General features: G+C 37.0%; 1 protein-coding gene across 1 annotated transcript in view; it reads right to left on the bottom strand.

Moving 5' to 3' along the window:
- Window positions 1-142: 142 nt before the first annotated feature.
- The window catches only part of RAB27A (RAB27A, member RAS oncogene family), a 29625-nt gene continuing 18421 nt past the window's right edge, over window positions 143-11346 (bottom strand). The window contains exons 3-7 of the mRNA XM_085234137.1: window positions 8522-8694; window positions 6630-6715; window positions 5794-5897; window positions 4938-5061; window positions 143-2907 (exon numbers count right to left, since the gene is read on the bottom strand). Coding sequence (XP_085090263.1) covers window positions 2709-2907; window positions 4938-5061; window positions 5794-5897; window positions 6630-6715; window positions 8522-8674 — 666 coding nt within the window. The 5' untranslated portion in view covers window positions 8675-8694 and the 3' untranslated portion in view covers window positions 143-2708. The remainder of the gene's footprint in view (window positions 2908-4937; window positions 5062-5793; window positions 5898-6629; window positions 6716-8521; window positions 8695-11346) is intronic.

The raw sequence follows: 11346 nt of genomic DNA, 5'->3' as shown, positions 1-11346 counted from the left end.
AAGAAGCACTGCAGCCAGAGAAGGGAGTTTATGTGCATCTAACCTAAAAAAAAAGCCGTAAGGCAGAGGGACAGCAGCACACAACACAGATGTTGAACTGATGACAACCAGTAATGCCACAATTCAGTTCAACAAAAGCTAATGAAGTTTAGAGCAGGAATGTTTAATCATTTTATATTCATAAGAATGAAACATCTTAATGCAAACGCTTTCTGAAACCTTCTGTTCTATTACAGATCTCAACATTCTCAGCTAACACTGCATGGAAAAAAGCTTTTCTTGAAATACCATTTTCCTCATAACATCAAAGTTTTCTTTCTTTCTTCAAAACCAGCAGCAGACTGATAAGAATACTGCAGCTCACCATCAATAAGCATTTAACATAACTTCTCATGAGAGCTAAAAAGACAACAAAAGAAGATTGAAGTGTGCCATAAGATTTAAGGCTTACATCAAAGCAATTTTATGTAGACTCTTTTTATACAGTAAATAGTTACATATAATATGCATGACAAAAATATGACAGTTATAGTATTTAATATCTAATATCCAATCATCCAATCTAAACGTAGGTATCCAAAAGGATTTTATTTATTTATTTATTTTTTAAACAGCATTTCATAGTCACTTAGCTCAGAAGTTGGCTGCAATAGCCCTCACTCTCTTCAGGAACTGGATGGAGCTATTAACACAGGAACTTTCATTAAAGTTAATGCATGACGAAGTTCCACTGCAACCCTCTGAAAAGCAGAGTTCTATTAAAATAAATTCAGACACTTAAGTACATTGAAATGTATTTGTGTCCTACAGTAGAGTTTGATACTTTACTGGTCAGAAACCTGATGATAACTTCAAAAGGCACTGAGTTAAACTACAGTAACTCTGGTCCACAAGCACTTTAGAATCTTGGTATGACATAATAGAAAAAACTACATTTATTCAATATAAATTTCTTTCATCTTTATCCTAGCCCCAAAGTAGTCAAATTATATTGCACTTTTAAAATATTCTGTGTAGGTTATGATAAAAATCTAATATTTACATGTTGCTGTTAAAGAAGAATACATTACTTTGTAAAATATTTTAAGAACCATGTCTTAACACTTATTCTTGCATTCTTAGTATAACCAGAGGCTACGTATAATATAAAGGGTTTTTTTTCCTTATGAGCTCCTATTCCAGAAACATTTTTGGTCCTTCAAAAAAATGTGTTACATTGCAATTCACGTTCGTAACTGATACAGACATCTGCCTGAAATTGCAGTAGCCAAATAGACAGAATATTTAAATAAATAAATATATCATTTCTAAATAAGTGTTAGCTTTCGACTTCTGTAAACAAACTGCTGTGGAAAGTCTGTAAGAAGACTCAGTTTGGTGTGTTGACTTTAATTGGCAATACTTTTGATTTATACAACATCTGCCAGGGTAGAAAACAAGTTGGTAGGCAAATCTTATAAATCTGTTTGGACAAAAGAAAAAAAAAAACACCAACAAATACTGATTGTTCTTCAGGTTGTCATAAGAATAAATAAGAATGATTGAAGAATAACACCAAAACCAAAATTGACATTCATGTGATCTGTAAGTGGAGGGGGGGAGGAGTAACTCTATTCATTTTTAAAGAAATTAACATGCCATAGGTGAATATATGATAACCAAGATGTACAGAACACAAAAGTTGGCAGCAGAAAATAAGCGTTATAAATTTATAGAAATACTGATTTAGACAGAACTGATATCTCAGCTGCATTTCGCCAGAAGACAATCAATCACTATTCATTTCTCAATCCAAATTTGAAGAAACATTCCAAATCTGTGTTTGGTTTAAAAAACAAACAAACAAAAAAAACAACAAAGCACTATTTCAGATGAAAGTTTGCTGACATCTACATTACCTACACTCCTGTTAAAACAATAGCAAAGAACGTAACGGATATACACTTACACCATTGACATATCAATATATGTATACATATGTTCCAGAAATTCAAATGATGTCAGGAGGTGTCGCGGGCTCTGTTGACTATATTTGATATAGTACAGTTGCAGTTTAAATGTTCACATTCGTGACCTACGAAAAGTGCTCTATGTATGCATCCCTGTGCTTCTCTAAAAAGTTTTTCATTCTATGTAAAATATCTTTCTTTTGGCTTTTATCACTAAATACTGATGGTTTGAGAAAATAATGAAAAGTTGCTTACAGGCTTTTGCAAAAAATACAAGATTTGTTCTCTATGATTGTCACTGATTGATGAAATGATTAAATGTTTCTGTTAAAAGACTCCATGCTGGTCAAGCTTGCTAGTTTGCAGACACTAAGAGTAGTCACAATATCTAATCTAAATGCTTACTCTTTGGAGTTAATGGAACCTTCAAGAAGCATATGAAAATCCTCATTTCAGAAACCTACCTTTTCTTACTGCCCATACATAAATATGCTTTTACACTTGTTAATTAAAAGTCCTCTCCTTCCCTTCCTTCCAAAGTAGAGAATTTAGGGAATATGCTACTACATCAAGCTGATGAACTTATCCCATCACTAATAAACTGCATACCCTGCAATGTTGTTTGAGAGGAAAGCACAAAAATTATTATCAAGAGTTAATAATGCTCATTACATGAGATGTGATTTGTCTGTAAGTTAAACAGTTAAGCTGCAACTGTACTATAACTTAGCATGTACATTAAGTTTAATTGTAGCTGAGTCAGCAGCCACATTTGCCTTTTTCTTGCTCCTCACTCAATTGTTCTGTAGAACTGTGCCCATTGGAACGCACTACCCCTTCTGGGATCCAGGATTTATCCACACATCGCTCCATGCGCTTCATGATGAGGTCAAGCAGTGTATCAATGGCTTTGCTTACATTATTCCCATTAGCTGCACTGGTTTCAAAATATGGTATCCTGCAGAAGACAAAAACCACAAATCTAAATCACAGTTTTATTCATAGGAGCATAACCAATACATCACTCTTGCTATATATACTTAGAAATTGCACTAACAGCGTTACCGTTCCTCCACAGTACAGAGACACTAAGTGGTCAGTGGTCTGAAATGTAAAAGAAATGAATGAAACGTCTTACTCTGTTGGTAGGACAAAAGGGTGAGCATTAATTTACACCTTGGGATCCACATTTTACGGAGGCACTGGTTGTTACAAAGCCCCAAGGCTCATTCACCCACGCGAGACACAATTTCTTAATACGGCCTTCTCTGAAGAAGTGTTCTTCACCGATTTCTATCTACATCAGCTAGGGTGTCTGCAAGAAAGGGAGTGCACATATGCAGTTCCCCAGCAGGCAAGGCAAAGACTCCTGATGCAGTATTCTTATCATCACTACAAAAGGCGTCACTGAACTAGACCAACAACTTACGTATTTTACAATGTCAGCAGGCCCAGTAGGGGAAGACTTCTACTCCAGCAGAAATCTCTCCAGCAGTGAAACTTCAGGGATAAGATAGTCTTATTATTAAATTCAGCAACCCCTGCTCCCTTAGTGAACAGTCCAACTCTGTATAAGCCCTCATCCACAGTAAATAACCACAAACAAACATGACTAAATGCAGACACGCTGCTTGGGAACCCAGATTTTGAGGGAAGCAGAACATCCATGTTGTGATGGAGAGCATGCGTATGGTATTTTCTCCTCTCTCCTTATTGCTCTAAGCACTCCATTCCTAGCAAGACAGGAAAGCTGCAGACAGAGCTGGAGATAAAGAGATAAAGGAGAAACCATAGAACTAGGGAAACGAACAAAATACACGAGTTTATATCATGTGTGAAAGCATTATCATGATAAAGGAAGGAACAAAGTCAGAAATAAAGCAAGCAAAGCAAGAGAGATGGTCAAGGGAGACTGAAAACAAGAAGCAGAGGAAGAAGCAGAAGAAAGTAGGACAAAGGAGTAAGAATCAACTTCGTCATCAAGGGAATTGGGAAGATGGTGATAAGTTAAAAAAAGAAATAAACAAGTGTTGATTTCACCCAACTGGAAGCTAACTACAGATGTAAAAATAGAAGTACAAGCAGTAGTAAACATAAACACATGCAGGACATTTGCCATGTGAGACACCAGTAGGTTAATGAAATTTAATTCCAACGCTGTCTGTGGGGATGAGGAAAGGCTGTCTTCCAGCTGATTTGACTGATGTTTCATTTTCAGACTCTCTGGGAGAGTGCAGACGTCTGCACAAAAACAAACAGCTGAGCCTTTTGAGGCTAAGTGACTAACAACTCAGCTAAGTACAGGTGATCTGCAACCTGAACTAGAACTGGTCTTCTGTGGGAACTCGGCACTCTGTAATTAGATTCTCCAAATGCCTGAGAAAGGGTCCCAAAGGCTCTCAAAGAAACTGAGGTTGCATGTTTCAGCTGTCATGCCAGTGGGCAAGGGCTGCTCCATAACAAACTGTTGTAATAAAACTCAACTTCTAAATTAGGATGTAATTGCTTAGTACTGCATTTTCCCTCCAAAATCTGATGCGACATTAATCAGTTAATCACCTCACCAAATGCTCTTTTAGATTTCACATCACAAGAGGCCCAAGCTTTCCATGTACCACAGAAGGCTTCAGCACAGGAAAGAGCAAGCAATTACACCACCATAATTCACCTGCCTCTCCAACTAAAGAGTATCTTTTTTACCAGAATGTTTGTGAAACAGTTTACTTCACTTTTCCTTTGCTTACTGCCAAGGAAAGAAAATTAACCAATTAACCACCCTCTAGTGCAAGATTATTGCAATATTAAACACAAAATCTTAGGTAATGCAGAAAACATTTATCTCTGACAGGAAAAAAATGCATTATACAGGTCAGTTCAGCATTCTAAAATACTTATTTGCACAATGATCTTCCATTCCAGAGGAAAGACACTACAGAAAGCATTTAATTTTGCTTTAAATACAGCAATAACTGGAAGGAAGTTACTTACCCATATTTTTCTGCAAGTTCCTTAGCCTCCTCTTCTTTCACCATTCGTTGGTCTTCCAGATCACTTTTGTTTCCACATAATACAATGTCAGGGTTTTCACAATACGCATGCATTTGTAGCTGACCTAACAGCAACAATACGAATAGGAGTCATGACTTGCTGTCACACAAAGCTCACCAAGAACGTTATCACATTTCAGGGGACACAAAGACCTTCAGGAAAATTACTTTTTGGAAAAAGGGAATACAGTTGTGTTCTGTTCTCTCTCAAGACTTCTGCAATTGCACTGAGGAACCAGGAAACAGGTAGACATCCACTATCATACACTCAGCAAACAAGCCAGAGGGGAGCAGAAGCCTGACAAGGTCAGCACAAAATCTGTATATTTGTAGCTTAAGGACTTATGCTCACCAAGTCCTTTTCACTGCCAGAAAAAAGTCCAACGCTTTCATATGATGGATGAAACAGTGTGTTTGGGAACTGCTTCCCCTAGACACATCAGCCTAGTAACATTCACTTTCTGTTAAGCTTTGCTGACAAAGCTTCAGCCAAGTCAAATATATTTTCCACAGATGTATGATACTAAGCGTTACCCAAGTTAGGGATAAGTTTTTTCAGCCTGCTAGGTTAAAGTGCAAGGTTAAGTAAGCAAAGCTGAATTTCAGGTAAGCACTAGAAGCTCCCACTAGCAGCTCTTACAATTGTAAATGGAACATTTACTTTCTTCTTCCTCAGAAAGCTTCAAAACCCAGTATTTTCAGTTGTACTGCTCAGTGAGACTTTGTATTTGCAAGAATAGCTCCCATCTACCACTGCAGAAATAAAAAGAAAGAGATGAGAAAAAGAAATATCATACTTATCCAGTTTCTGACATTAAGGAAGCTTTGCTCATTTGTCAGATCAAAGAGTAGAAGAAACCCCATGGCATCTCTGAAGAAAGCAGTTGTTAAGCTACGAAACCTAGACAAGGAAAGCAGAATTATAAAGTTACTTTGAAAATACAATTGCATAGAGTCGTGAAGCTGAGGTAACTAAAGACAAGATTAGCTAGAAGAAAATATTCATCATGTTTATTTTGTTGATGTAGGGACTGGATAACAGGAATTGCTAACATTACTATGTCCTAATCCAGGCATAAGGAAGTCAAGGAGACATTTAAATAAAGCTCTTGAGGCTTGAGTGAAAGCTTGTATTATACAGTATGCTTTCATCAGGATTCAGAAATTAAAATAAAAACAAAAATCAAACTTCAAAGTTAAACTTGTTACTTACATACATCAGTTCTTCCACTAGGATGCTTGTCTTTTAGTAGACAAGTAGGAAAGAATCACTGCAAAGTGATTTCAGAACACTGACTTTTCTAAGGCCTTGGCATAGACACATAAATTTAGGATAAGAAATTAAAAACTTGAAAAATATCTACATGCATTGGCCATGAACTAATAAGCTGAAGTCAAAAAGCAATGATTACAGTTATAGTATTCTAATTTAATACAGTTGTAATTTAATGGGTACTCATAAGAAACTTTTCATCACTGTCAACCACCATATTAAATGGTATTTTCCCATCTCGAGTCATACAACTAAAAATGTAACAATCAATAAGAAGAATTCACATACTCCATTCCATTTGCACCTAGCTTGGTAACATGCTTTACTTTCTGGATTGGAGAGGTGAGGAGGGAAGCATACCGTTCCTGCCCTGCAGTATCCCAGAGCTGAAGATGTATCCTCTGCCCTCTGCCACCAACGCCATCTGGCCCATTGGGTCTGTACACCTGTAAAAGGGAAATTTGTAAGACAGAATGTTAGCAGCCCAACCTCTATGGAACACAAAATAACTGACACTTAAAGTCATTAAGTGCAGCAGAACTATCACTGTCAATACAAGAATTCCCAATTACAACTCAATTCCTCTATTTTAAGACAAAAGTAATACAAGTTGCATTTCAATTTTGTATCTACTTGAGTATTTAAATAAGGGTAAAACTGGAAGTGGAAAACCAGTTTCCAATAGACTTCACATTCCAGAGTGAGTAGGAGCCACTGAGTTCTCATCAGACAAGTTTGTTTTTTGTATTTGATTTTCTATTTTTTACTATTATGTTCCATCCTATCCAAGTGAAAATCTACAAGAGATCATGCAATCTGGCAGTATATTTGTAACACTAACAGAACCTCGTTAGCAAACAGAATATACTCATGAAAATAAAGATACATCTTTTTAGTTGTCAAAAGATTGCTGAAAGAGATGGGAAAGATCTTGGATCATAGATTATAAAAGCAGAAACTGAATGCTAATTATGAAAGCTGAGGAGTTTACTCAGCATGACAATATAAATACGGGCATCTGTTAGCTTTAGAAGGATCAATTAAAAATAGGCTCATTTATTGTTCAGAACACTTCATGTCTTTCCCTTCAACTGTCATTGTAAGATTACTCGAGTTAACAATACTATCTTCAACGATATATAAGCTTGCTGAATTTGTGGATGATATGAATCAGGTTGCAAAACATAAGTCCTATCCTCAGTTATCAAATACGCTAACCAAGAAAATCCACCACATGTACCATCCCACAAAAAGAACACTAACTTATTCAAGGCACAAGTTTCACATTTCACAAAGACATTTACTTCTCCCACTACTGTGGTGCACATCATCCACCAAAAGCTAGTCTACACAATGTCTGTTTCACCATCCCCAGCTATCAAACTGACCTACCAAGTGTCATCACCAAACTATATTTCACAGTGCCATGTTCATGCCTTTCAAACACCTCCAAAGGTGGGGAATCCATTACCTTCCCAGGCAGACCATTCCAATGCTTAACCAGCCCTTCCATGAAGATTCTTCCTAATGTAAAAATCTAAACCTTCCCTGGCTCAACTTGAGGCTATTACCTATCACTTGTTACCCAAGAAAAGAGATCAGCATCCACCTTGCTACAACTTAATTTCAGGGAGTTGTAGAGGTCTCCCCTCAGCTTTCTTTGGAACAGACAAAACAGACAAGGTGCCTATTTAAACAACAATTTGTGGATTAGAAAAGTTTTTATGTTTTTCTTTCCACAATTCTTCCCTACTATTGGTAGCTGCTCAGGAAGCTAGATCAGCTCTGTACATTATCTGTACATTATGTTAACCCATTTGGCTCATATATATTAGAATGGTTTTAAAATTAACATTGCAGTCTTTGTTCACATTCATTTAAGTTCACAAACAATAAGAAAACTATTGCAGCCCAATCCTTCTTCATACAGGCAGTTCAACAATGAAGGCACTACTACAGCTATTATGAGCACAATTCACTGAGTAGACACTGCTCAGGGGTGTTGAGTCTACAAAATGGTTGCTGACAATCAGCTCTTTTTTTAACCTTGGAGAAAACAGACACACACACAAATAAAACCAGGCAAAATAAAATAATTTCCTTATCATAATTTTAAGTACATAGTAACTATAGATGGCACACTTACACAAAAGGATTAGCAGATCAGATTAAACAGATGAGGAAGTAGATTCTAGTCACCAGCAACAAAGGAGCAACCATTTTGAAGTAGCACACTGCTTGTGAAAACTCACCACTCTCTTTTCCCGGAAGTCAATGCCCACGGTTGTGATAAACTTGGAATTAAATTTGCCATCTGTATACTGGTAAAGAAGGCTGGTCTTTCCTACTCCAGAGTCACCGAGTGCTAGGAATTTTATGAGGTAATCATAGTCCCCATCAGACATAGTGAGAATTCAGGAGACACCTTAGAAAGCAAAGCAAAAAAGCATTAGTCAGGCGACAACCAAAGCTTCTTTTGACAAATGTTCACAACACAAGTCACCATTTGAAAAATGAAGTATCCAGTAATAGGACCAGTTCCGAGATCTTTTACACTGCTTTCACCTTAAACTCTTCTTTATGCCAAGTATCAAAAACAAACCCTGACCAAAAACAAAACAGAAAAACACAGCTGATTTTTATTACACTCCTCTCACTTCAAAGAGAAGTCAACAAAACAATACACTGAAAAATCATTGTCCAAGAAAAGTGTTCAACATAACTGGAAAACAAACCTGAAGAACTCTTTTTAACTTGTGTGAAAGCTGGAAAAGCTGCTTAAATGCCTCGATGATGCAATTCTGATCTCACATTCACTGTGATGGGCTGCCCAGGAAGGTGGTGGAGTCACCGACCCTGGAGGTGTTCAAGGAACATTTGGATTTTGTACTGAGGGATATGGTTTAGTGAGAACTATTGGTGATAGGTGAATGGTTGGACTGAATGATCTTGTAGGTCTTTTCCAACCTTGGTGTTTCTGTGATTCTGTAATATTATTAATAGACACACAGAAAATCCGCTTGATTTTTAAACTGACAATTACATTTAAATAAAAAGACACTGTACCATCTCAAAAAGTTTTTCCAAAGAAGCAAACTTTTTTTTTTTTTTTTTTAAATAAAGTTTAGAGGACAAGTTACAAAGTTTTTAACCATGATGCTAGCTCTAAACTAAATCATGTTTGATCTATTCAGATCAAAGTGAAAAAAAACCAGCTAGAATGTATGACAAAAATGACTGGAAAATAGAATTAATAGTAGAAAGACTGCTGCAAATGCAGTAGTAGTTTCCTGTCGAGTAGCTACTGAGCGTCTCTTCCCCCAAAACAAACAATAGAGAACTGCCTTATGTTGTTTTCAAAGAACTGAACACAGAAAGACTAAAATAACCTAAAAGCAACAGAAAACTGACATAAAATTGTCTGTTATCAAGGAGGGAAATACAGAAGTACAAAAAACAGGATAGGTTATGAAATTAAATATAAAAGAAAGTTAAATTTGCTGTTTCCACTATAAGTATGTATTTTTGGAACTAGTTGTAGTTTGCACTAGATAAAACTACTCATTTCAAGCCAAACTCAGCAGCAGTTTGCACCAATGGTAAAACACCAATTCATTTGTTGAATATCAGCTCACAGCTTGACGTTTGGAACGAGCTCCATATCTCTAGGACGTGGGCGTCAATCACCACCATTAAACTAAAGCCATAATTAACTCCACAGTTTCAGCTTTTATGGCAGCACAACTCCTGGATACAAAGCAGAACTGTGACTGACCAATGCAGCCATGACTGGACTTACCACAACCAAAAGCAGACAATGGTCAGATTTATTCCACGATAATCTCCACTTGCAAAGCCAGCAGAAAGCATTTGACACCTTTTTGCCATTTCCAGTCCTGAAATCTCCGTTCCCACTCAACACTTAGTTTACATTATCCCATCAATTACAGCAAGACATTGCAGCCTATAGGTTTATCTCCAATAAGCTGATGTATTTCACACATTGTCACTTCTACACCAGAGACAAACAATTTGCTTTCCAATGTTTTGTTTTAATACTGTGTTTTACAATAGAGCAAGAGGTTGAAACAAAAACAAAAAAAAGCAGTTAACAGTTATTTTTATAGATGTACTACAGCTTCAGGCCTGCATACACCACACAACTGACAGAGTGATGCATTCAACAAGCACGTGGAACAGGCAGCTGCACACTGACATGAGATCATTTCTAGCAGAAATTAAAAGCTTGATCCATTAACCACAGTCATAAATACCAGCAAAAGCTTCTATTTGTTGCTTGTTTAAAATCCTCGTCTATCTTTGGGATGCACAAAAACAATCAGATTATTTACCATGTGGCTCTGCAGAACCTCTTTTCACTGAAATGCATTAGAAGAAAGGGAAAATGCTTTAAAAAGCAAACCATGGTTTTTACTGAAGATTAAACTTGATTTAGACTTCCTTCTCTTACACACAGTTTCTTTTGCTCTCAGATGTTCCGCCAAGGGCAAAGAGCTGTGTAAATGCACCCTCTACTCAAGCACATGTTCTTTCAGCTTCAATACCCCTAAATTTGCTACTGCTTAAAAAGACTTAAATGCAAATCTTCATAAAATGTGCTAGCTCTGAGACAAGCTCCTTTCATGCCTTTTGCTACTGCACTCATACACAAGTATTTGCCCTGTCTTCTTGGTATTTTGCTAGCTAGCTGTTGGCCTATAGAAAAACTTTTAATAGCAAACAATTGGACCAGCTGGTCATTGTCAGTAAGTTGTGAGAAAGCTGATTTATCCTTCCTCTTCTGTAAGACGGCATAGAGGAGAAACAGGAATTGCAACAGTATCACGTGGAGCCATGAGAAATTGTTCAGGTTTGATTCCAAGACAAGTTGCAGCAGAACAGCTGCACCCTTCCACCAGCCTCAGCTGGGGAAAGCCTTAGGTTAGGCCTTAGGGAAGGAAACCTTAAGGTATTTCCACTGTTACACCAGATTTGGGAAGTACCTGTTTGGACAAATAAGGTCACACCACCCAGATCATTAAGCCTCAATTCTCCAAGTGGCTAATAATAAATTGAA

Source organism: Meleagris gallopavo, chromosome 12 (genome assembly GCF_905368555.1).
Source record: "Meleagris gallopavo chromosome 12, MGAL_WU_HG_1.1, whole genome shotgun sequence".
Classification (NCBI taxonomy): Eukaryota; Metazoa; Chordata; class Aves; order Galliformes; family Phasianidae; genus Meleagris; species Meleagris gallopavo.
The sequence above is the reverse complement of the archived record's forward strand: the minus strand, read 5'-3'. Positions and strand labels throughout refer to the sequence as shown.